General features: G+C 37.8%; 8 protein-coding genes across 8 annotated transcripts; 3 read left to right on the top strand and 5 right to left on the bottom strand.

Moving 5' to 3' along the window:
- Positions 1–640: 640 nt before the first annotated feature.
- Positions 641–2,211, bottom strand: CBG14677 (the record flags this gene model as incomplete). The annotated part of the gene is made up of 8 exons (XM_002644644.2): positions 641–769; positions 847–933; positions 979–1,057; positions 1,227–1,312; positions 1,358–1,513; positions 1,558–1,713; positions 1,783–1,935; positions 1,981–2,211. The coding sequence occupies 8 exons, from the start codon at positions 2,209–2,211 to the stop codon at positions 641–643; spliced, it is 1,077 nt and encodes a 358-aa protein (XP_002644690.2).
- Positions 2,212–2,566: 355 nt separating this feature from the next.
- On the bottom strand, positions 2,567–5,820 carry Cbr-jkk-1 (the record flags this gene model as incomplete). The annotated part of the gene is made up of 11 exons (XM_002644643.1): positions 2,567–2,674; positions 2,723–2,875; positions 2,924–3,085; positions 3,566–3,730; positions 3,777–3,932; positions 3,978–4,094; positions 4,537–4,649; positions 4,709–4,819; positions 4,883–4,963; positions 5,181–5,288; positions 5,787–5,820. The coding sequence occupies 11 exons, from the start codon at positions 5,818–5,820 to the stop codon at positions 2,567–2,569; spliced, it is 1,308 nt and encodes a 435-aa protein (XP_002644689.1).
- Positions 5,821–6,780: 960 nt separating this feature from the next.
- CBG14675 lies at positions 6,781–9,248 on the bottom strand (the record flags this gene model as incomplete). Its single annotated transcript, XM_002644642.1, has 6 exons — positions 6,781–7,026; positions 7,116–7,220; positions 7,317–7,406; positions 8,683–8,960; positions 9,011–9,098; positions 9,153–9,248. The coding sequence occupies 6 exons, from the start codon at positions 9,246–9,248 to the stop codon at positions 6,781–6,783; spliced, it is 903 nt and encodes a 300-aa protein (XP_002644688.1).
- A 1,682-nt stretch (positions 9,249–10,930) lies between these two features.
- CBG27734 lies at positions 10,931–12,304 on the top strand (the record flags this gene model as incomplete). The annotated part of the gene is made up of 3 exons (XM_045239721.1): positions 10,931–10,958; positions 11,451–11,501; positions 12,180–12,304. The coding sequence occupies 3 exons, from the start codon at positions 10,931–10,933 to the stop codon at positions 12,302–12,304; spliced, it is 204 nt and encodes a 67-aa protein (XP_045099573.1).
- Positions 12,305–15,659: 3,355 nt separating this feature from the next.
- Cbr-chtl-1 lies at positions 15,660–19,498 on the top strand (the record flags this gene model as incomplete). The annotated part of the gene is made up of 8 exons (XM_045239720.1): positions 15,660–15,925; positions 16,215–16,711; positions 16,763–16,916; positions 16,968–17,384; positions 18,315–18,918; positions 18,966–19,212; positions 19,262–19,333; positions 19,389–19,498. The coding sequence occupies 8 exons, from the start codon at positions 15,660–15,662 to the stop codon at positions 19,496–19,498; spliced, it is 2,367 nt and encodes a 788-aa protein (XP_045095480.1).
- Positions 19,499–21,672: 2,174 nt separating this feature from the next.
- Positions 21,673–22,161, top strand: CBG14672 (the record flags this gene model as incomplete). The annotated part of the gene is made up of 3 exons (XM_045239718.1): positions 21,673–21,795; positions 21,842–22,013; positions 22,061–22,161. 3 exons carry the CDS (start codon positions 21,673–21,675, stop codon positions 22,159–22,161), a joined length of 396 nt encoding a protein of 131 aa, XP_045095479.1.
- Positions 22,162–22,640: 479 nt separating this feature from the next.
- On the bottom strand, positions 22,641–22,844 carry CBG27733 (the record flags this gene model as incomplete). Its single annotated transcript, XM_045239717.1, has 1 exon — positions 22,641–22,844. The coding sequence occupies one exon, from the start codon at positions 22,842–22,844 to the stop codon at positions 22,641–22,643; it is 204 nt and encodes a 67-aa protein (XP_045099572.1).
- A 616-nt stretch (positions 22,845–23,460) lies between these two features.
- Cbr-syx-3 lies at positions 23,461–25,161 on the bottom strand (the record flags this gene model as incomplete). Its single annotated transcript, XM_002644639.1, has 6 exons — positions 23,461–23,667; positions 24,253–24,464; positions 24,515–24,691; positions 24,743–24,929; positions 24,981–25,085; positions 25,132–25,161. The coding sequence occupies 6 exons, from the start codon at positions 25,159–25,161 to the stop codon at positions 23,461–23,463; spliced, it is 918 nt and encodes a 305-aa protein (XP_002644685.1).
- Positions 25,162–25,974: the final 813 nt, after the last annotated feature.

Here is a 25,974-nt window from a genome sequence, read left to right as displayed (position 1 = left end):
TATCACTCAACTGATTTGAAAAAAATCGTTTCTAGAAAACATCCAAATCGCAGATACTGTCAATGTATGTGAACGATATGGGTATAATTATTATGGATAAAATGGCAAACTTGGCCATTAGTTTCCACTAGCAGAGTGACAAAAAATACAGATGAGTACAATGATGAGAATCTGGAAATCACTTTTATGACATCACTGAATTTATATTTTCCTGAGAAAAAATATACAAGTGCCGCATAATTTTTCTCCGAAATTTTGGAGCCTATTCAAAAGATTTGTGATTTCAAAGTTTAGGATTTTAAGATTTTTGCTTTTGTAAACTACAAGAGAAAGTACGTTTTGAAGTCAGCAAAAATCTTCTCCCAAACATAGTTCGTATTTTTGTTCACGAAAAGAATCAGAACCACCCCTTGTTTCAAAACGCAGAGATCAAAACTATTTCCAGAAATTGATAGTTAAAATGTTTTTACGAAATAATCAAATTTTCCAAATTTGAATAGTCTAGACCAAACTGATGAATTTCGTTGTTCTTGCCAAATTTTCAGTGACCTGTCAAAATTCAATGTAATCTTTGTAATTTTTATTGTACCCCAATCCCATCAATATTTATCACAGAACAAGAAGAAACGAAAACATAGTGTCAATAAAAACGGACTTCATCTAACCACGCTCCCACAGACGGTCTTCTAGCTTCATTATCGTCTAATATTCCCATTCCTGTACCAACGCAAGAAAATGGCACGTCATGCTCTCTGAAGAATGCCAATTCCTGCAAATTTCCTCCAATTACGACACGCATTAGACTTCCTATCAAAGTAAAAGAACATCCATGTTTTTTCCTCTTACCTGAACTCCAGTTAGATTTGGTCGGTTGTCTATGTCAAACTGGAGTAATTTTGCAACAAAATCCACAAGGATGTCGCTGTGTTCGCCCTTAAAGGTTAATTTTTTGTTGAAGTTTTACACAAACGTTTTTACTGTTTTTAGACGAGGCGCTGCTGAAGAATTGATACAGGCAGTCAAAGCAAACTCTTGGAGGTCTGTTGGGTAAGGCAGTCTGAACCCGAAGATTTCTTTTTTTTAATAACAAATTGTTTGTTTTCAGGACACAATATGACCTCTTTCCCGGTTTAATATAAACCGCAACTATTTAATGTGTTTGTTGTTCAACTGTTTGCTTACGATAACAATCATGTAATGAGTAGATTCTAAAGCGTGGTACTTACGTTAGCGTGGCCAGCTCAAATATAGTGATACCAAGGGACCAAATATCACTTTTGATTGAGTAACCAGGGGAAAAAATAAAGGCTTGCTGAAAAACATTTCTTAGAATGTAAAATAATTAATTCTATCAAACCGCGTTGATTTCGGGAGCAGTATATTGCTGGCAGCCAATTGCTGAAACTGCAAGAGAATCCTGGAGAACTCCACTGATTCCAAAGTCACAGATTTTCACTCTTCCGTCGTTGTCAATTAAGATGTTTGATGGCTTTATGTCTCGGTGAATGATGTTCTGTAATTTTACAACTCATTCTGGTACGAAAAAGTCGTTTTCACCATTTTTTCTTTCAAAAACCACAACGCATGAACAACAGAGCAGGTGATTCGGCCGATCACAAATTCTGGAATAGTTTCTTTTCTTCTTAGGATCTCTTTTTTCAAGAATGAAGCGCTCAATGCCAATTCTTCCATGAAAATGTGAATGTTCACGATCTGAAAAAATTAAACAAGTATGATTTTTTCAAAAAGCATCCCAGATTATGTTACGGTTTTTAAGCTTACCCCAACACTTTTATGAACATAGTAACCGTAGAAGTGAACAATGAATGGGCACGGAGAACATCCTTTGATAACATCCACTTCTCGAAGTTTCTTATTTAACATCTTGTTGATATCAGCATTATCACCACCTGCTGTTAGTTGAACTCTAACATCCTGAAGAATTAGAATTAAAACTTATTCGAAATTTTTGAATCTTACTTTTCTCGCAATAACCATCCCGTTATACACCAATCGATACACTGCAGCATGTCCTTCTCCGCTACCAATCCGAGTTCCGCCGTGAATCATATCAGCAACAACAGGCAGAGTGACGCCGGATAGACAAATGTTTCCAGTCGGGCCATTTTTCAAATAATTAATTTCCGGCTCTTTAAGCTCCGGAAGATCTAATTTTGGTCTTGCAATTCGTCTGGGGACAACAACTGGCATTTTGAATAACAGTCTGTAATCAGTGACTTCAAAACGTTTGGGAGTGAAGAATGACCGATCAACACCCGCAAAAAAGAAGAACCAGTACACATGAGCTCATAAACACCATTCATGAGAGCATTATTATATTTATTGATAAGGCAGAAAAGTAAGAGTCATCGAGGTATTGCCACGTAAAAGGGTGTGTGAGGAGAGGAAGTGAAAGCAACCGAAATAGCAATTATTAAGCAGCGTTTGTGTTTGACGCACCAGTGGTATGTTATGTGACTCGTAAAAAAACGTACTCAAAATGACAATAATTCAGAGACATCTAGAAATCTAGAAATAAAATGATAAAAATACTAAAAAACAAAAGCTAATTAACGCATGGAGTGTTGGGAATCGGTTTCAGCTCGTCTTCGCAGCTCGATCTAGCTATTACACTGTTGAACCATTCTGCCACATGGCTAGGATTTCCATTGATCTTTAAGTGATTTTTTAAAGAGAATGAGTCCTCAGATTCAGCACTTACCGTTTTCAATTTATAAAAATCTCCCCTGGAAGGGTCATAATCCAAAAAGAAATCGTGTTTCATCAATTGCTTGTATTCAGGTCTCTCCCGAACATCTTTGCGGAGGCAAAAGTCCAAAAATTCGATAAACAAAGGCGAGAAACTCCGAGTTGTCTGAAACTGTCGATTTCGTTAAAATAATCTAAATCTTTGTTTTCTCACCTCTCCTTTCAAACTTGGAGATGGTAAATTCAAATTTGCTATGATAGTGAGAGTGGTGAATTCCATATCATTCAGTGGAAAAGGATAAATGCCAGTTACCAATTGGTATATCGTAATTCCAAGGGACCATACATCGCTTCTCACGTCATATTTCGAATTAGTCTGGAATTTCAAACTATCCAAATAATAAATAAATGTACGTCTGAAAATAATATTGCTAAAAATTGAAAATTTTCCATACTTGTCAACCGAGCCCTGCCATTGTTTCTTTCAGTATTTATATTTTTGGATCAAATAAGTTTGATTTGATAGAACTCTGCAAGTACTACAACATCATACTTTTTGAAAAACTATATCTTGTTTTTGAACAAAGTTACCGACAAAACGGACCAACGAAAGGAAGAGACCCGCACGGCCCGGCCCGCACCACTTTATGGCTCTTTATGGATAAAATTCAGTTTTTCAAAAAAATCGTTTTATGGACCTCGTCAAGTTCTCTCACATCTGATTTAGTTGAACCAAAAATATTAAAGCTTAAAGAAACTGTGGCAGGGCTCACGATGGTTCGCCAGTACCCAGTTTACAAGTATAATTTTCTATTTGTTTTTTCTAGAAAAAATTCAACTTCTTATCTGTTCTCACCTCAATGGTTAATCGTTCGGGAGCCATATACGGAGGACATCCTTCACTTTTGGAATGTGCCATCGAATTAGTCATAAAACCACTTATCCCGAAATCGCACAATTTTATATTCCCACTGTCGTCAAAGAGGATGTTTGATGGTTTGATATCGCGATGTATAATCGACTGCAAATCGGGAAACTTATATATTTTTTCGTATTGCACAACTCACGTGTCTCTCTTTCAGATAATCTAATGCACTAATCGCCGAGTAGACAATATGACCGGCGACGTATTCCGGGAAGAACTCTAATTTGGAATGGTAAATACGCCGTAATAGCTTCTCACAACAAGCTGACATGATTTGCATACAAATTTTGACGGATGACTGGAAGACTGATTATTACGGGTAATAGAGCCAAGAATCACATACATCGAACATGAAATAACCATAACTCGTTACAATAAATGGAGAATTGCAGAGCGACATTATCCTGACATCCCGAAGTATTCGTTTCAAATTTTCCTTATTGTCGTTTTTGTACATTGTCTGAAGTTGAGGAAAAAAAAATGAAGTTGTACAAATATCTGACTCTATGAGTTTGCATGCGTGTCAAGTGATTCTCTGGGGTGTCGTATATCAATTTATGTTCTCACTAGTCTTTCAGAAAGTTCAAGTATACTGTGCATCCCCACTTCCTAGTCGCGTCATTCTTCAAATACTCTTTAGAGTGGCCGATTGGATCAACACAGAAAACAACAATGGAATTACTAATGCTCTTCACTACCACTTGCTCCCATTGAAAAACCCCTAAACCCATTGAAAACAACAATGTCCCTCTCCATTTTTTGTCAAATTTCGTATGCAACGATTCTGTCAATCTCATTTCCTTATTCTCAAGAGCTACACAAAATTGCAGAGCATATTCTATTTGAGTGATGAATCGTGACCATTAATCAACAAGGGTCCCCCGTTTGACAGTAATGCTCACCTTCACAGCCATCAATTTAGACTTCACCATCGCCGATTCGACTACTCCACATGAGCCACTTCCTAGCAAACCAATTATGTGAATTTCGTTGGGATCCACGGCTTGCTTCAATCCTGGAATTAAAAATATGCAATTCAGAGAATAATTCGAAAATAATGATACGAAAACCAACCATCTATATCCAGCACTCCAGATTTTTTACATCCTTCCAGAAACTCAAACTCCAGCGCATCTTTCTCCGTGTCCCTCCTAGACGGTGACGGTTTCATGGAGAGCGGGGTAACTGAAAATAGAACAATTTCATATTCGATAATTCCAAAAAATAAACAAAAATAACGAGACTCACATTTTCGTTCCATCGGGCTGGTTAAGTACCCGATATTATTCGGTCTCTGGTGTTGTGGACTGGATGAGGTTGAGGAGCATTCTGAAAACGAAAATTAGCAAAGATCAGTATATAATTGGTCAACAGTATGCCCGAGATTCGTTTACAAAAACCGCCCACTTCAAACTAACTAGCTACAATTTGAGCACTGTACTGAATGGTGAATGTTGGAAAACTGGAGCCAATAAATGAAATGCATTTTTTTTCTATCAAAAGTACAGTAACCCAGACAATTTTTTTTCGGAAAACCGCAACTAACCTTTATGCTTTTGGTCGACAGAAGTAGATCTTCTGTCCCGAGGTCGGAGGCGGACCTCTGTTAGTCCTAATTTCAGGAACTTCCATTTCCGCACTCTTGTTTCCAAATCTGAAAAATGAAATTGTGTATTTTTACATTCTCTACACACCCCAAGATTCTTGAAGAAATAAGATCTTAACTGTAAACAACTACAAATTTTCAATGTTCTTAGGTACATTTCTTAATTTGCAATGGCATGTCGACCCTCGAAGAATCAAGAAACCTTCCTATTCGTGTTTTAAACTCACATCAATTTTTCTTTTATTTCTTATCAGAACAATTCATGATTACAAAGAACATTGTGTGCAAGGGTCAAAGTCCTTCTCTCTATCTCTCTCCTGATACATTTTCATTGCAATAGCAAGAAATTTCGTTTTTCTACCTACCCGTAGACATGCAACATGCTATCTATCCCATTGGTAGCTATTTCTGACCCTAATGCCAACTATAACTAGCTTTTTTGTATACGCTTTTTATGTCTATCCCTTACTAGTTATTAGCTTTTCTAATAGCAAGTTTGACACGCAACTAGGTAATAAAAAAACTGCCATAAACCGAGAATATTACCTCGTAACCGTTGCTGGAAGCAGACATTATCCATTTATAGGCGACACGCAATCCAAGAGTGAATGAGAACAAAACAAAAAGAGTGGAGTCGTCCAGGCAGGCAGAAAGGCAGAAAATGACCCGTCGGCGGGGCTCTCCGTCGTCGCTCTCGTTCCAAATTTTAATAAGAAGATGTATGCGAGGTTCTTCGCATGCACGCAGGCAGCTGAGATGGCAGTAGACGGCAATGGCAAAGACACACACACGCTGCCTATCGATTCTGAACGCACAATAGAAGTTGAAGACGCGCAGAAACTGGTCGGAGGGGCTCCCGTCTGGACCCTCTCTGCTTCCTTCTTTCATCAACCACGACGTGGCTGCTGTAGGAAGAAGAGAAAGAAGAAAAAAAGATGGCAAAAGAAGAGGGCTAGGCTATAAATGCAAGCACATACTAGTGAAAATATGCGGGAAAGGACTGCTTTTCTTTTCTTCTTCCGTTGGCACCCTCTCCCCGTCTTCTTGGGTCATGTCTCATTTCCAATTGGTACTCCTAATCCTCTTTTCGACGCTTTTGGGATAGGCGAATCTTTGCGGCTTCTTTCCTTCAGAGAGTGTAAAGCTAAACGCTAATCGGCTATTTGACAATGGACCCATGACCAGCTGGAGCTTCCCTTTTCTTTCGCGGGGCCTCAAGTTTTATATCTCATTAACAATTCTTCAGAGCAAGGATTCGCAGTTGAAACTACAAGAAGATAAGCGATATGTTTTTTTTCTTTTAGAAAATGGCCTAATCTTAGTTGATCTCTTGATCCGTTGATCCGATCTTCTTACATGGTTTCACATTTCCATTTGACATTTCCCTCTTTTTTCCTAATTCAGAAACTCTCCACTTCTTCCGGTGTGTCTACAAAGCAGCAAGGGCTTCTTTGAGCAATTCGTCATCAACAATGCATTGAAAAACGTTTACTGAACTTGAGGGAAAAAACGGGTGTTGGGGAAACATATGAACAGAAAATTAATTGATCTTAATAAGACCTTTCTCGTCCTCGACAGAATACAATCCAAACTTTTTGAATTTGGCTTCTGTCATCTTTTTCAAATCTTCATATGTGATATGGTATCCCATGAGACGATCAAGGTAGTTGAACCATGGCTGGAAACATGTCAACGGTCTCAAATGATGCATGTCGTGAGCTGGAGCACCGGAATAGAACCAGAAGATGCGGTGAAGAGCAAAGGGGAAGTCGTAGCCGATGTGAACCTGAGACCAAACATTTTTCTCCAAAGATCTCTCTCAATGAACTTTGAAAAGAACCAAACTATTCGGTTACATTTTCTCTTTTTGCTCACCTCATAGGAAACACTTTGAGCAACGAAAAACCAGAGCCAGTAGGTCAAGCAGTGGGTTGGGAAAATCCATGGGACCGTGGTGATGAAAGTGGCAACAAAAAACAGCTGAAACGTGGGATTATAGAGATTGAATAATTTGGGATTCTCAGGATAATATGTAAGGATCATGAGATTTTAGGAGTTTGGCAAAGAAACTCTCACTTCAAACGGATGAAGATGTTGTGCGGAGGCGGCGAAAGGAGAGGAGTACATGTGATGAACGGAATGGCACCATCTGTAGAGCCACTTTATCTGAAAATTGGAAGTATGAGACAGTAAGTTTATACATAGAAACATTATGCACAATTCCAAGAAAAATGTTGAAAAAAACTCTACAAATCAATTAAAAATAATTTAACTAGATGTATCTGAATGTGATAAATTCTGATTCAAATGCTGAAAACATATTGTGACTTAAAACAACATAAAAATCCCTCAGTAATTGGGAACAATGTTTACTCATGATCTAACTTATATTCCTTAAAGGTTCAGAAAACTTTTTCAAAACTGTGAAAACTACAATAAGAAAAAAAAATTTTGATTGGATACTTAAGAAATTAAAATGTTATGCCCTTAAAGGTGGGGAGACATGAAAAAAATAATGTTCTCGAAATTCCTTCTAAATATGCTCCTCGAGGAGTTTAACTTGTGGGGGTGAGTAGTGAGGGCGCGGCGCCGCTACCGACTGAGCCACGCGGGCAAAGAGAAATCGGCCGCCCGATTGCATAAAGGTGAGGACGACAGCTGTACGCAGAGTGGCATTAAGCGTTGTACACCGTCACGTTAGAATGCATACCCTAACTCCAAAAAACCTCCGAAAAATCTCTTGTCCCCCCACCTTTAAAAATTTATCGTCCTTTCTGAAGATTTGCTTTCGAAATTGAAATGATTGAAAAAGATTTCAATCTAAATACAAATTTGAACGATGAATTGAAATACGTTCTAAAGTATAATTCTACATCAAACATGCACTTGAAGCTCAAGTAGTTCAATTTCTATTAATTTTATCAAAAAACGTGACTACTGAAAAATGTTGTGATATTATCGTCAACACTTTTTTATCTTACACAATTATCATATCTCTCACAGAAACTGAAAATTTAGAGCTAAAAATGAAAGGTAAGTATATTATTCAGACTCTTGCACGGTTTTCTAATAACCACAGCAAGAAAATACGGCCAAACTGTGATTTTTCATTTTTATTTGAAATCATTGTTCAGTAGCTCCAAACATGGAAGTAATATTTAACTTTCATGTCACTGACTCTGTTTAAAGTTTAATAACTATACTTGGACGACAAATTTATCAGCGATGAATCACCCAAAATATTTTATTAGGAAGCATCGATGGGTTTTGAAATCACGTAGTCATTTCTTGCACGTTTTATGATTTTTCGTTAGAGTACAAGACTGCAAGTGAAAATGTTTTGAATGATGCCAACCATATGAGGTAGGAAATTTTCCAGTTGTTTTAACGTCCACCGTTTTGACTCTGACGTCTCGGGTCGTATCAACAGCTTTTCACAAACCTTATGATTGAAATAGTGGAACCAAAAGTAGGTGAAATCAAATGCAAGGAAGAATATTGCCAATTGCGAGACCATTTCAAAAACTGTTGGTGCAAGAATCGGCAGTTCTGTATCTGGAACCCAAATCAACTGAACAAGAGCCATTGGATAAATCCAGAGAAGTTGATTCCATCCTTGAAGTTTCAAGGATTTCTTCATCAGATCCCATGTGACAACGCGATCCTTCTGAATTTTGGCATTTTTGAAAAATGGTACATCGTAGAGAAACAAGTCGATAACTGTAACGAAGTATTTTGTTAACAAGCAGAGACTGGTACGGTGCTCTCACATGTGAATACAGCAACCCATGTATAATCGATAGAAAGTGCGTAGAATGGTGGGAAGAGTGGTGAGCTCAGAATGTGCTCATTTCCGTTCTAAACTCAAAAATGCATCACTCTTTGAAACCCGATCAGAATAGTTCAATTTACCTTAATCCAGTCCCAAACTGGCTGAAGAACTCTTGTGTTCTTTTCATACTCCAACTGTTCAACAGTGAAATTATGAACAGGATATAGGTCTAACATCTGGAAAAAAAACTAAAATCAAGAATCAAAATAAGACGAAAGCTCAGTCCGGTATAAACGTCAATACCAACAACAAATATGGTCTGAGAATATGAAACTATGTGTCTCATTATCAATCGAATGGTTAGTGATAAGAAGTCAGGTAGAAGCCAAATGAAAGACGTCTGTGCTGCTAAATATGTACTGCAAAACGGTGGGGGAGTGAAATGGGTAAAAAAGGACTAGACTACAATCAATTCATGACTTTCAGCACAAACCATGCTTTGATATAAAAAACGAAAAATTAATTGGACTGATAGATACTGTTCAAGCGGGTCAGACGTAAATCACATGTTCGATGTGATAAGGGGTTTTGAGTTTATTAATGCAAAATTGAGTTATTAGAGTTATTAGTCGAAAACGAACCGATTGAATGTTACTGCAGAACCTTGAGATAAAATAGAATTTTATCACCTTCTGACAACATGAAAAACCTTGAGAAATAATTCCTTAATGCTGATATCTCACATGTCAAGGAGAGTTATAAATGGAATGATACGCTCTCGTTTTATCAGTCTCATCCAAACAATTACATTATCATCAACAAAAACCATCATCTCAAAATTTATTTTTTTAGAATGATTACTGAAAGTTGAGAAACCCGTAGGTTTTAAATTCAGCTCTGCAGAATGGTTTAAATTGGAATGATTTCCAGCAGAATCTAAGAATTTTTTATCCACCCAAAAATTGAATAAGCGGGGGATAGCTGCTCTAGAAAGTGAAATGTTGTTTAATGAATTTTTTGATTTTCAGAATAATATTTTTAATTTCGTATTCTTGATGATGTTGAATATATGATAAAATATGTTTTTAGATTTCAAATGTTTAAACTTTCTCCAAAATTTTCAGGGAATGCAATTACCAAGAGACGATTGCCAGAAGATGCCGCGGGCCAAGGTTTCTCAGATAGTCCCTCTCGAGTATTCTCATTTTTGATTCCGAAAATCTGAAACGAGTTGGCTTATGTTTATCATGTTCAGTGATATCAAGACTGATAACATTTCTACTCATCTGTTATTATAAGTTTTCTGCCAATAATCTCTAACAAATTATTTTAGATTCAATTCAAAAGTTAACAACTATTTTCTGATTTAAAGAAGATCATTTTCTGTAAACCGTTACATTGAAAATCAGCAGTAAAGTATTTTCAACATTTCTGCTTTCTTTCATTTTGGGAACCGGGATAGATTTGACTTTGTTTTTTCTTCCTTCAGTGAGTTTAATTTTCCGAAAATGCGCTTTTACAAACAGCCCCAGCTTTTCACAACATTATTAAAGTGCAATTTTCAGCGCGCTGTGTTCCAAGATGTAACCATTGAGATCCTTTCCACCGTTGCCGCTGCTCCTGCTCTTGCTCCTCAAAACTCAATTTCAATTATGATATTTTTCCCATCATTTCATTTCTTCCCTTTGTTTTTTTCTTCCCATCTCAAAAGCCAACTTGACAGTACGCAATAAAATTCACACGTTTGCTTACAAACCGCATAGGGATCTATTTGTTTTCATCTCTGAACATTCGGAAGGAAGAGCCAAAGGTAAATACATGGTTAGCCCACCTCTGGCAAGTTGTGTTTCGCTTTCATTGTGCCGCTTGGTTTTTTTTTTACTTCTTTGTTTCTGTGGTGCATACCAAGGCTTTAGCCATGAAACAGTACAACTACATGTATGAAGGTAATGTTTTGCTTTAAAATTTATTTCAGAAAATGCTTGAAATTATTATAATTCTAAGAAAGAGGCAATTTTCAACCGATAGAAAATTCTGGACAAATTTCACAATCTGATGTGATTTAATGAATGCCAAGAGCTTGAAATTACTCACGTAAGCTAGGAAGAAAAATGATGTTGGTGTTGAAGAGACATTATGTAAAAAGTAGAGACACATAGAGACACCCCCTAATTGAGTTCCGTTTCGTTTCGCACAACCGACAAAAAACTTATCAACAAGGGACTTGGATAGTGTGTGATTTTGAGAGAGGGTTGATGAAAATTGAATGTTATGCGGGTTACTATAGAGATATGAAAACGGAAAGAGAGAGAGAGACAGCAAGAATGAAAGGCTTCAGTTATATAACTTTGAAAGTCTAGCCTTAAAAACTTTCTTTTTATCATTTAGGTTTTTTTTCAACTTGGGAGGCATATGTTCTGAATTAAAATTATTTTCAGCTGCTCCTCAAGATTGGCGTTATCCAGCAATGGCAAATCAAACAGCTCCAGGTGATTTTTTTTCAGATGTCTTTCACGTATATCTTCCTGATTTCATAAAAAAGAAAAACATGTATACCATAGTAAAAAATGACCGGAAGTACTTTCAAAGGAGTAGGTTCAAAAAATTTAAAAGCTAGGAACAAGCTGCAAAAAACGTAAAAAGCAATTATTTTGGCACTTCATGAAGCAAACAAACAACGAATGTTTAGACTCAGTAGCATAAGTATGCATTATTTCAACTGTATGTAAATTTTCAGAAATACATAGGTGAGACTGTATGGGAAAGAATGTAAAAACGAGAAAAGTGAAAATAAAAACAATGAGCTATCCGTTTTACTAATACTTGTAATCGATCGGGCCGGGCTTTTTTTTCAATTTTAGGAAACCTGACTGAGCAGGTGAACGCTTGGCAAAACTTTTACGGACATGATTTTTATAGCAAGCGAAATCTATTTTTTTTAAATTCTGATCAAGACTGTCAGAAGTACAGAAAACTTAAAACAGACAAAAAAATAAACGAAACAAAAATACAAGGAAAAAATATGTAATGAGTTCAGAACTTGGCTTAAAAAACAAGGATATTAGATACTGGGCATCCTGGAAAGGGACTGTTCTGGTCCAGCGAGAGCCCGGGTGTGGGGTTCGGCCTGTATTTTGAAAATATGGTTTTACTGTTAACAATTTCAGGAACCGCCGAGTCCAAACAACGGGACAACAATCCAATGAGCGACTTCAATTTGGGAAAAAGGTCAGTTTATTCGGTGTTCAAGCTATTTGAAAAGAATAACGGATTCGTACTAGTCTTTGACTAAAAACTGAGAAGCCACAACACAAGAGCAGGTGCAATTCAAAAGAAATTGTTCGCGAAGTGAAAACATATATAAACTGGTGCAATTACAAATTTTTGCTGGCGAAGATTTCAGTTTTTTTTTTCAAAAATTGTCTGTTTTGTTTTATTATTTTCTGTTTTCAAAATAGTCAGGAAGTTATCATTTTGAAATAGTCATGACATCTTCTCCAGTTTTTCGTTTCCTGGTTCTGATTTGATGTGACGTGACGTAAATGGCTCTCGCGTTTTTTTCTTTTTTCCTCAAAAATTCAATTTCTTGCTTTTTCTAGAAATGGAATATTTTCAGAATAAATTAGCAATTCTAGAAATTAGTTTGATGAAATTTTAAACAAATTTATTGTTACGTAGAAATTACGATTTTTTTAGAAACGTTACAAACCCCTCGACACTCATTTTGTTAGTCAACCGTTCGGCAAACACACTATCACTGGAAATCATGTAGAGCTAGAAAAACGAAAACTACCTATTGTTCATACTTGTTTCCTCCAAATACCACCAACAACGACCCTCCCTTTTGGAATCTCTTTTGCCTCATAAAACCATCATGGGAAGAAAGAAAGATTTCTGAGATTTTTTCCTCTTCTTACCTTCATCAGGAAACACAAAAATCAAGTTTTTTTTTCAAACTTTTCTTTTTTTTTCCTTTGTTGTATTACGAATCTCTTCGCGTAGACTCACCGCTTAAAATCATGGTTATACTTCTAGGTTTCGTTTTTACGTATTTTTCTCTTTTTTTTAAATTTAAAAATAAGATTCAGATTCACCTGTTTTCTAGGAGGTTCTGCAGCTGAAATCAAAGCTTTTCAGCTGTCGTATCATAACAAATTTACTCTCACTATCCTTTTTATCACTTTGTTACTGGTTTTCTCACTGGAGAGAAGAAAAAGCTTCTCCCAGCTTCCAGCCAACACTATGCGTCATGATCAAGTTTTCCCTTTTTGTTCACCTACCCTCACTTCCACACATTAGCCCTGTTTTCCATATTAGATGCGACAAAAAGATAGTTTCTCACACAACCTTCGACCTCATCATGACTATCTATGTATTTACGTGAGAAACTGGTTTTCATCGTGTATGCTGAGCGGTGTGGATGAGATGAGAGGGACTAAGTGAGAGTGCAGGCGAAAAATCCGACACTTTTCAGGGGGGCGTTCTCGAAACTAGCGGAGGGTATAAGTTTCAGTTTTTTTTTTGTTTCATCCGATCAGGTGTTCGTTTTCCTTTGTTCGCCAATTTTTTATTCGTTATGAAAAGATTAACATGAACAATTTCCAAGTGTTGCATTCGAATTGCTTATAGAACTGGATTCTTTGGGGTGTATAGGAACTATTCGAACTCAAAAAAAGTAAAATCTGATCGGAATAAAGCAGATATTTAAAAACAAATAGATTTTTGGTAGAATTAGAATGTTACAGTATCTGTACAAACAAAAAATAAGAATAAAAATTTTCTCAGATTTAATGCACTGAGTTCGACTTGACTTTATAACGAAAATCAAAATTGCGAAAACTGAAATCTCACGTATTGATTTAAATATGTCATGAATCTTTAAATGTCATGAATGATTTTAAAATGTCATGAAATTCTAATCGGACCTTTTTCTAATTCACTTCGAGCGTCGTTTTCTGGGAAAGATTTGAAAAAGTTATTACAAGAACTTACCGTAAACACTCTAATAGAAGGTCAGCTTATACTTGCACTTTGAGCTCAGTTATCGCAATTTCATTAATAAATACCAAAAAAGTGCTAACTAATAAAACTTTTGTCATAATATCACCAATATTTGATCATTGGACACATTTTCGATATCTCTCGTAGAAATTGAGATGAATGGGTTTGAAGTGCAAAGTTGCTTTTTACATATCAGAATGTTCCCATTATTCCACGGAAAAGCAATTTCTCTGGAATAGGTAAAAATCCGCTTGACATTGACGGTTAGAATAACCTTTTAACAATTTAAAAGTTTAAATTTGATTCTTTATTTTTTCTTTCAATGAAAAGAAAATATTGCATCAAAATAATCTTTCGAAGATACATCCTTAGCCGTTTGGAAATACGCTCATTATTATAACGACTTTTCTCTTGTATTGAACTTCTGCCAAACATGTTTCTTTCTTTGACGGATAACAAGAAGATGGATAACGATAAATCAGACAAAACGTCATATCCGTTAACTTCCAGAAGTTCTTTCGCACTTTTCACATTTCCCGAATCAAGCTCTCGTTTTCATAACCTCTCAATGATGTATTCACGCATATTAGCACGCTTTTCAGGGTTTCTTTTTCTTCTATTCTTCCAAACCAAAAAATCCGGACAAATAAACACATTTAAACAACTTAGGCACGTCCTCCCTTGAATCGGCAGCATCTCCACCTGCTTTTTTACGAACTCTTTTCTCATTGTATTGTGACTCATCTCTTTATGTTGACCACTAGCCCGCTCATTTTCACTCCTTTATTTGGAACCAAATTCAAACAGGCGGTGCGGTCACTCACTCGAAATTCGTCTACCCGACGACCGTATTGTTTGCAACGGCGGAGGTTGCGCGGGAAAAACTGTTCCTGGCGGATTGACATGCAATGGGCGGGGTAGAGAGAGAGAGAGAGTGCCCTCTCGTCCGTGACCACTACTCATTTACTGTCTGGGACCCTCTGTTGCACCATCTGCGTATCTTCTCTTTCACCTCGGCCTCCAACAGTACGTGCTGAGCGGACCATTGTGTTGTGTGCGCGTGCGGGCTATAGATGTTTACGTCCTCATTAGTCTCTCCAGATTCTTTCAGTTTTCTCTATTTCTTTTCGCTCCCGTTTTTGTTATTTTCAACATCTCCAACACCTTTTAGATTTTATCATAAAGTAAACTTTCGGACATTCTTTACTTAGCATTAGTAACACAATCCCCAACTACAATTCTCGACTTTTCTCCTCCCGTTAGTACTGCATTCGCTCCCCAAAAACTTGAAATTTGAGACCGAAATGTGACGTAAGCTTTGACCTTCTGTCTTGTTTTTTTTCTTTTTCAATGTCTTAGAACAACTGTTCCAGTGGAACTTTTGTTGTCGTTGCGTTGGGGACACAACCTCGTCCAACAGAAACCAATAATGCAATTATTTTGCCGTGGGTTTCGACTTCCACCCAATTATAAATTTTCTGAAGGTCATGTGTTTCTAGTGTTTTCACAAGGCAGATAATGGTTATTGTCTTGACTAGGAATCCGCTGTCAATTCTTCCATTTTTCTTTTTTCTACAATATCCTCTCTTTTTTCGTCTTATTTTAAGACCTTCTAGAACTATTTCATATTTTGACAGTAGACAAAAATGGCTCGCAAGAAGCGTACGATGCCCGCCGCCGAGGTGTACGAGAAATCGGACAGTTTCGGACAGCTACCATCAGCACCACCAATATCACCACATCGAATGGACCATATCTATCCAGACAGTTACGGATCACCACCACCACTTCATCAAGCTTACCATGTTCAGCCAGCACGTGCCAACTATGTACCCGATCAGATTGCACGTTTCAACGTTATTAAGCCGGATCGGCTGGCGAAAAGACATAATCCACAGTTGTATACTAAAAGGTAAAATAAATATGCGTACTTGCTGTGGAATGGCATACAGTACGCAACACACAATATCATTCAAACACAAAAAAACAAAACAGCTCGATAAAATGTTCTCAAAGTTGTGCCACTTCAGAAATGACTATTTTTTTCGTTCAAACATGATGTTCGGAAAGTAAACATATCCAAAAATTTAGGCTTTTTGTATGAAACTACGTGTAACTGACAAAAATAACCGGCAAAAGTTGCACCTGCTCGGCTAACTTTTGCTCTACAATTCTTATAAGCTAACCACTTTTATTTTCAGAGGATGTACGGATGTCTTCTGCTGCTTCCTGTTCTTCGTTTTCCTCTGCGGATGGGTTGTCGTTGCCAGCTTGGGTATCATGTGGGGAGATCCGCAACGACTCATCTATCCAACCGACTCGGAATTCAGACGATGTGGTGTCGATCAAGGAGGATACTATAACTTCAGGTACCTTCAGTTTTTTCAAATTTTCACCAACAAAGACATTTTCAGCAAGCGGCCATATCTGTTCTACTTCGATCTCACCAAATGTATCTCATATGCGACGGCTCTCGGAGGATGCCAAACGACTCAAATTTGTGTGGAAGAGTGTCCGTCACAGTACTTTTCCTACCTCCAACTTCGAACAGCATCTGCCGCAGAGATTCAAAATAAGATGAAAAATGTAGTTTATTGCACTGACGATGTTGATAAGTCTACGGTCACCACTTTCGTTGCTCTCCAAAGTCTTGTACAGCGAGGAAAGTGTGTGTCCTATACGGTCAAGTCTGTGCCTGGTAAGTCCACTGTGTTAGAGCGACATGTACTCATAAATTAAAAAGTTCCAGTACTCCAACGATGTTTCCCCGAGGCGATTTTCAACGCCGTCGATAATGTAAACACTGTTCTCAATAGTTCCAACTCGTTGGATTACCTCAAGAGGACTTTTGGAGACGACGCATTGATCCCTCAAGACATTCAAATCACTGGCCAGAGCTCAGAGTAAGATTTTTCACTAAAATGAACTGAAAATCTATAAAGCATTAAATTCAGAGTGATGAAATCAGTGGTCGAGGACCAACCTGTAACCCATAAAGTGATCCATGACTTGTCTCAAACTTGGTGGCAAACCCTCATTCTCATCTTCGCAGCGGGAATGCTGTCCTTCATTTGGACAGTAATCATGAGACTTCTCGGGTCTCTTCTCATATGGCTCTCTATCTTTCTTGTCCTTGGAGCACTTGGATTTGGAGCTGGCTTCAGTTGGATAAAGTGGAATAATTTGAAGGCAACTGGAGCAATTGACGACTACTCATTCCATCCAGCATTCGATGCTTATTTCGAGATGCCAACAACATGGTTCGTTGTTGCTATCGCCACATCCGTCTTGCTTGTCATTTTCTTATTGGTCATTTTGTTCATACGTCAGAGGATCAGCATTGCGTGTGCATTGATTTCAGAGTCCAGCAAGTGAGTTTTTGATTCAATTTGAAAAACTGAGAAAATTGATAACTGTTGCTGGGAAAATTTCAATATACCCCCCCCCCCACAGTTACGTTTTTTTTAGAGTTCAGAATATTCCCCCACCGTTGATTGGGGAGGGGGGGTTATATTGGAATCCGTGGCTTATTTGAAATCATAAAAATTTCTAGGGGTCTTGTTTTCAAGGTATACGCCGATTTAGGGTGCTAAGCTTATTTTTATTTGGAATCTTCAATATTTCTACCCGTTTTTGCCTAAGCCTATTTTTTGTTGGGAACTGGCATTAACTAATTATTTCTCTAGTAGAATGACAAAAAATGCACGGTGATATAAACCAGAAATCAGGAAAAATTTTAGAAAAAAGTAGGAAAAACGCGGAAATCTAAAGAAAACTAACAAAAAACCGGTGCAAAAACGATAAATTACAAATATTTTTATATGCGTAATTTGGCTGCGTACGTTTGATCTTCAGGCAAAAAAACAGGAAAACTGTTGTTGAACCCCCCACCCTCCTTATGAAAGATGGTGGGTGGGGGTGTGTTCCAACATTTATGCCAGGGGTGTTATATTGGAATGTTTCTGGGGGCTATACTGGAATATACCCCTGTTGCTGATTGGGACGGATCATATCCAGTCCGAGCAAGTTGAACTTAAACAGCTCATGAGCTACTTGCCATCAATAGTGACTATGCCTGAAATAGAGGTTTGAAGAGCTTTTTCTGTTATGGTTACTAGCTTGACTACTTCATCAGATTCTACTCAAAATTTCAATTTTAAAACGCCTGTCAACCGAGCTAGTTTGTCAAAATTGAGTTTTCAAGCGCTTCCGAAAAATCCAACTAGCTGCCGGAGGCTGGAAGCTGACCATACAACCGCACAAGAACAATATTCAACGACTACAAATCAACTTAATTTCAGAGCAATCGGAAGCATGATGTCTACACTGGTCTTCCCTCTCTTCCCGTTCCTTTTACATATTGGAGTATTTGCCTTATGGGGATCAATTGCTATCTGGTTAGCTTCTTCTGGACAAGAAATCTGTCGCATGAAAGAGACAAACGGACAAGTCTACAACACCTCTACCAAATGTGACTGCAATGCAAAGCTTGCCGGATGCACCTATGTTGGAATCGAGAAGGAGAGCGATACAATCTTCTGGCTCCAAGTCTACAATCTATTCGCCTTCTTCTGGCTCTCTTGCTTCGTTACTGCTCTTGGAGACATCGCTTTAGCAGGAGCGTTTGCATCGTACTACTGGGCTCGCGATAAACGTCATGACGTGCCAACGTTCCCGGTGATACGTGCTCTGAATCGTGCCATGAGATACAATCTTGGATCCATCGCGTTTGGTTCCCTCATCATTGCAATTGTCAAAATTATTCGTGTGATGCTGGAATATATCGATCACAAGCTTGGCAAGTCGGAGAACAAGGCCGTCAAGTGGTTCCTAATGTGTCTCAAATGCTGCTTCTGGTGTCTTGAAATGTTCTTCAAGTTCCTGACCAAGAACGCGTATATTATGGTGAGTGTGTTTTGGTCTCCATGGAAAATAAAGTGATCTTTTTTCAGATTGCGATTTATGGAAAGAACTTCTTCTCGTCGGCAAAAGACTCATTCCTGCTCATCACTCGTAATATAGTCAGAACTGTGGTCGTCCACAAAGTGGCTGGAATTCTTCTGTTCCTTGGAAAAGCGATGATCACTCTTGGAATGGGCATCCTCAGTTTCTACTACTTCTCTGGACGTTGGGTTGTCGAAGGAGTGCCAAAAGTCGATCTCTACTACTACTTTGTGCCAATCGTCATTGTTGTCATTGGTAAGACCATTTCTTTGTGCCAAAAAAACAAACAAACTGCCTATTTCAGGAAGTTACTTCATGGCCGACTTGTTCTTTGATGTCTACGAAATGGCCGTCGATACTACTTTCATTTGTTTCCGTAAGTGCAAACCACTTTTATCCGAATTTGTTCTAATTTTCCTCATTTTTTCTAGTGGAGGACAGTGAACAAAATGACGGAAGCCTTGAACGCCCTTACTTCATGTCGCAGAAGCTACTGGAGATTCTTGGCACCAAAAACGAAATTCCTCTCCACACAAAATGATCTCTTTTCGAAAATCTATGTGCCAATGCCTGCTTTACATGACGAAAATCTGTTTTATCTCTCTTTCCCTAACTTATACTCTGTATCATCTCTTTACACCCCCAATCCATCCCGTGAAACATATTTTTGCATGTGTACAGGTAGAATATACCAATTCTTTGAAGAATTACGGCTCCTTTGCTCTCGAACTAATAACTCCCACACTAACACAACATTTCATCTTTGTTATCATTTCTGTCATGTTCTGTAAATTTTGCTATCGACCGCCCTCACAACCCCATCAGCTGGTCATCACTATTTTTTTATTGTTGTCCACTCATGAAACACCTGTTGTACACATGAAACAGTTTTCTTTTCAAAAACGCTTTTTTCCAGTTCTTTTTTCTGTGTTTATCGTCATGCTAAACGCAAAACGCGCCTCACAGGGAACAAAACAAACTTTTCCGAACGAAGATGTGTTTGTGACCAAACAACTGCTTTGCGTTGTTTTGGTGACGTCCGAAAAAAATCATAACACTGTTTTATGTATATCGATTGATGACGTCGATGTATTTTTGGTTTGATTTTTGTAACTGTATTTGGAATTTTTCGTACTATGATAAATCTAACAAGAAAGATGAAAATTAAATTGAAAGTTTGGCCTTTTTTGTACGGAATGAGTTCTAAGAGATCTTCTTTTATTGCTAGAATAATGGAAATTCTCAAAAAATTACATATCAACTTATTGAAATTGGAAAATACCACCCAGAGTTCCGTAGAACTTTCCCGAAACGCGTACACAGACCAACCATTTGTCTTTTTCTGCAGCGGGTGCCACCGGTTGCTGGGCCAGCACTATCGCTCCATCCGCTCCATCACATCAACGAGACTGTTTTTTGCCGTTTAGTGTCGCGCGGAGGCACAGGAGCGCTCCGCCAGTTCTCTTTTCCAAACCAACAGTTTGCACTGTTTCACAATTCACAGACTTGCGCTTTGTTTTCTCGAAGTTCAGGATGTTGCTCTTTATCACGTAGTCAGAGTTGAGGCATTTAGAGGTTGAAAATATTTAGTGTGTGTTTTTACTAACTATTTTAAGATTGAATTTCAATGTCTTCTTATTTCGAAATTTTTTCCTATTCACTTAATTCTTTGTTAGAATAATTGCATCGAAGTCTCGCAAATTTTGCTACCGAAAATGATTCTATCTTACCGATTGGCAATCGTCGGAGGAATGGTTGGTATGTGAATCAGGCCGTCTATGTTCCAAGTTTTATAACAAGAAAAACTTATTTTCTTATTTCAACAGCCTGTGTTCAAGCTGTAAGGAATAGCCTAGGAGTGTTTTTGCAGCAACATCCTTCTTCTCAATTTTTTGTTTCTCTTTCTTTTTTTCTCTATTCCACCAAACCAACCCTTCGTTTTCTATTCATTCTCGGCCGTTGTGTCCATTTTTCTTCCCATCTTCTCACTGTGTCCAACACTCGGTCCGGTTGGGGTCAGTTCGGTCCGCCGTCCCGTCCATCCGTCCGTGAGAGATGCGTTAGTGTATCGGAGGGAGTGAGCGCTGCGCGAGAGTGAAGAAGAGAGAGATTTTCTTTTGCCTGTGTATGTGTGTGTGTGAGTGTGTGCGCGGGTTAGTGGAGTGTATATTCGACGAATGAAGAGCGACGAAAAATACCTTTGTGTGTTCTGTATGGAACAGACCCACCATAGAGCACATTATCGATTAATGGGACACGTGTCTACAGTAACGCTTTTTTTCTCGTTTCTTGTTTCGTTTCTGGATTCTCTCATTCTTATTTTCTCTTCTCTTTCAAAAAATCTGTATTATCATAAAATTTTGAGGCGCGCGTTCTCACTTTCTCCCAAGAATCACACATTTGATAACAACACAACCTCGCGACTGTCACCTCCTGTCATTGTCTTTTCGTTCATTATTATTTACTAGAAAGTATTTTCTTTGTGTATGAAATGTATTGAAATATCATATTTTCCTTTTGGATTCTTTCAAAAGCATCTTTTTTGAGGAGGAGGTGGTGGGAGGCTGAAAAGCATTTTCCTCCATTCCCAAAGTGATTCATAACGGCTGGCCCTGTTTCTGATTCATGTGCTCCTATATACCTTTTCATCTTTCATTTTTCTCATCGCTTCGTTTCATTCGTCTTGGAAAAAAAGTTATTTTTTCAGAAGAAACCATGGCTGGCTGGGACGATTATATCAATATCCTTCTCCAGAAGAGCAGTGCCATCAAGAGAGCCGCTATCATCGGAACTGATGGATCAATTTGGGCGAGAACAAATGACGGGGGCGCTTTCAGAGTGAGTTCTACATTGTATTAGATCAAGTCTGAATTCCAAATGTCAGGCTACCGACGCTGAACTCAAAAAGTTTGCTGCTCTTTTTGCCAACATCAAATCTGTACCAGGTACCGGTGCCGACCTGGAAGGCGTCCACTACATTGTTCCACGTGTCGAGGAGAAACTGATTTTCGGAAAGAAGGAACAGACTGGTTTCTTTGCTGCCAAGACAAATCAAGGTTCGTGGATTTCAACGCATGGCCAACATGAAATCTGAAACTTTCAGCCATCGTCATTGCTATGTACGAAGGAGACAACGCTCAGTCGGCAGCAGTTCGTGCCGGAGTTGAATACCTGGCTTCTTACCTGGAAAGCGCTGGATATTAGATTACATTCAAGGTAACTGAATCTTTTGTTTCATAAATAATCAAATAGCCAGTTAAACAATTGCAGGTCGCCACGGTACAAGCTGCCACCACCCTCCCAACTCCGCTTCATTTCTTATTCGCCCGTTTTGTAACAAGCACCTGCTGATTTCTCTCCCTCTCTCTACATTCACGTTTTAATATTTAATTAAATTTCTCGAGGTTTCGGTCAATCATTCCCGAATTGCTACCATTCACTCCCTCTAAATATTCACTCATTTTTGATGTGATGTTTCCTTCAAACGGATTTATTTTTTCATAAAGTTTTTGATGCATAAATCTGGAAAGAATATATTGACAATAGAATTTCAAAAATTTTTCATTCAGAGAAGGAAAGTAAATCAAAAAACATACGAATTGTTTGTTAGAGCACATTTGCATATACCAGAATTCTCAAGCAGAAAAAACAACAAAGTTATCCAACGATTTGATTTGAAAGAGTCAGCAGAATGACAAAAACTGGCACATATCGTATTCCAAGAGAGCGTAAAGAAGAAACAGGAGAATGAGAATAGTGCCAACAAGGATAATCACCTTCAGAGCTTGAGCACGTTTTTGCAACTTGTGAGCTTCGACGACGTCAGCGCGAGCTTGCTCAGTACGATCAGAAGCAGTATTCAAATTGATTTCTACTCGATGTGACATGTTCTGAAGGAGCTGAACATATAAAAATACTGTAACAAGAATGCCAACTTACCACAACTCTCAGAAAAAACACAGAAAAATGAAATGCAAAGGGAAGAATGAAAAAAATCGGGAGAAAAGCGATGCGCTCTTTTTTCCCTGGTTCTTCATATGACTTTTTATTCATCTCGATCGCTCTGCCTTTCATGGGTCTATTTTGATGGGAAATAAAATACTAGCAGATCAAAGAGTAAAAAATCGTGCTTGGCACGTAGCGGAAAAGATATATGAATACAAATTTCGAAAAATTCATTGATATTTCAAAAATACAAAACTTTTAAAAATAAAAAGGCACGCATTTCAGGAGGAAAATTTGGCGAACAAGCGAAGAGAACCATAGAAAATAGATAAGTGAACACAAGCATCAAATGAGAAAAAGTAGAAAGGAAGGCGAATCGATAGAGACGGAAAAAGATCTTAAAGCGATCGAAATGTGACTGGCTTGAATTAGAAATTGAATAAAAGCTATAGGTGAGGTTGTGGGAAAAAGGGCAGGGAGGGGATTCACGAAAAAGCTATTCATTAGGTACAGTTAAGAGTTCATAAAAGTAAAAAATGTGACAAAAAAGATGAGAAGTTAGCAAATTGGAGTGAAGTGGCATACTGCTGCTTGGAAGAAGACAAGAAGGATAAGTACAGCAATGATAGCACCGATGATGATGCAAACCTTCATCTTTCGAGCACGTTTTTGAAGGGTTCTCGCCTCTTCAACATTTCCACGCGCACGTTTCGCATATTCGGTGGCGTTTTGGACACTGTTCTCGATGTTGTCCACGAATTCACCCTGAAAATTGTACTCAATTAGTGATCAAAGTTTTTGTCAGAGCTTAAGATTATTTTTCGATTTTTAACACTGTACACACATTCTTGAAGGATGCAATCTTCATACGGTTTTTCAGATCTTTGTAAGCTAACGGAGAGTAGGAAAAACTGAGTTTCAGAACTTCAAGAATTCCGTACTTTACAAAAATCAGAGATTTTTCGAAATGCAACTCCATGAGAAATTATCTAATTTTTCTGTAGTTTTTTCAGGATAAAATTCGGAGTGCACCGATATCGGTACAGTCGGACCGATGAGAATCTAAAAAAGTCAATTTCTCCGACCAAAAAGTTTTTTAGTATATTTAGAAATTGTCGTCAAATATTTACATCATATGTTAACAAATTCTTGGAAAATTTTAAAATCAGCGCGATTTTGAAATTTCTTTCCACATATCACTGATATACGTTTTTATGTTCTATACGATGCCCTGATGATTTTTACGCATTGGTTTTTTGCCAATTTTTTTCTGAATTAGCTGCCCCGAGTGTTTTCAATTTCATAAAGTCCAACTCGAGTTCACTTTTTCCAAACTTATTTTATTCTTACCTGACTAACAACCAGAATATGCAAATCATGGAACATCTGCGCGAGTTCTCCCATCTGTCGCTCCAAATTTTTCAACTCATCTGCTCGAGACTTCACATCATCGTACAGCGCCTTCTTCTCATTCATTGCCAACATGACGCCCTTTGTGAGCTCGGAAAGATTTCCAGATGAAACCGCATCTTCAATCTCCTCGTCGCTCAGCTGCATGTTTCCTGAAAATTTGAGACAGATTAGCGGCTATTTATCAAGTAGGTCCACTCACTAATTTTTAGATAATCGGCAATTTTTCGTTTTGCTTTGTCTTTATATTCGTGTTGCTCCTTGTTAAACTTCAGCATTATTGTCTCAAACGTCTTGTAGATGGTTCGAGGTTGCTCAGCTTTCAGACGATCTGTTCCACATGAATTTGCTGGAATATCCTTAGTTTCCTCCGTAAGCACTGAAAATTCGGAAAATTAAAATAAATCTTTTTTTTTTAAATAAAACTTACTTTTCAAACTTTTTTGAATATATTCGGCCTTCGTAAGGAACGTTTGTGAGTGTTTATTCAGTTTCTCTGAATTCTCAGCATCAGCTCCTGGGGTTGATAAAAGAGCTCCATGAAGGTCTACAATGGCGTTATATTCATCCTCCAAACTACAAAGACTTTCCCGAAGGTTTGTACATCTTTCTAGGAACTGCAAAAAGAAATTTTCAAATATTGTTTTCTGAACGAAATATTTTCTTACCATGTTAAGATCAGTTTGTTTATCGATAAGCGGTTGATTAGCGGGATCTTTTATTTCGGTATCTGGCGGTGGCTGGAATATATTCCTACTGGCGGCTGCCCTCTCCTGAAAAATATGTTTTTCGAGAAAAAATAATAATAGTTTTGCTCACCTGCAACTCCTTTAATCTATCCTTAGGCATGACTGACTACGGTAAAGCCCTATAAAAAGTTATTTTGAAATTAACAACATTCTTGAAAAGTTCGGAGAGAGGAAAAACAACTTTGTGTTTCGTTGATAAAATTCCTAGAGTCTTGCCTATCTAAATAATCGGCTCAAAAACGCGAGAAATTGTCTCTTAGAAAAAATGTTCGAAATTCAAAAAATCACACACACACGAAAAATGTGTGGGTGGGCTGAAGAGAGAATGAGAAAAAAAAATGAAACAGCTGTGAGAGATAAAATGAGAAACATATAGCAGCTCATTTCTCGCATATCACTTAGAAAATTCGAGAAAATAAATTGTGAAACACTATTTTTTTACTCGCACTGCAAAACAAATATGATAGGAAATCAGAGAAGGAAAAAAGGAGCATACTGCTTGACTCTCGGTCAACACAATAAGGTTTTTTTCCAAAAAATGTTGGTTTGTTTGTTTTCAAATACAGGTTTTCCTCGTTCCGTACCTATTAAGCATGCAGCATCACACAAGATAAAAATTGAGAAAATAGGTAAAATATGGTAAAATCGGTAAAATATGACCCATTGCTTAAAAAAACCAAAAGCAACAAAATGTGTCTGTGAGTTTCAAAAAAAATTTTTATTTCGGTGAGGGCGGCAATGTCGAAAAATAAGAGAAAAGAATGCGTACTAACGAATGGATGAAATGGGACGAGACATTGAGAGAAGATGGAGCAGAGACTGGGGGCATTCAAAGGGCATCAAAAAAGAAATGAGCTACAGAAAAGAAGAATGAAATGGATGGAAAATAATGTGGAAAAATTGTGGGCAATTT

This window comes from Caenorhabditis briggsae (assembly GCF_000004555.2).
Source record: "Caenorhabditis briggsae complete genome, chrX, whole genome shotgun sequence".
Lineage (NCBI taxonomy): Eukaryota > Metazoa > Nematoda > Chromadorea > Rhabditida > Rhabditidae > Caenorhabditis > Caenorhabditis briggsae.
Note: the sequence above shows the minus strand (reverse complement) of the source record. Positions and strands in the feature narration are given on the sequence as shown.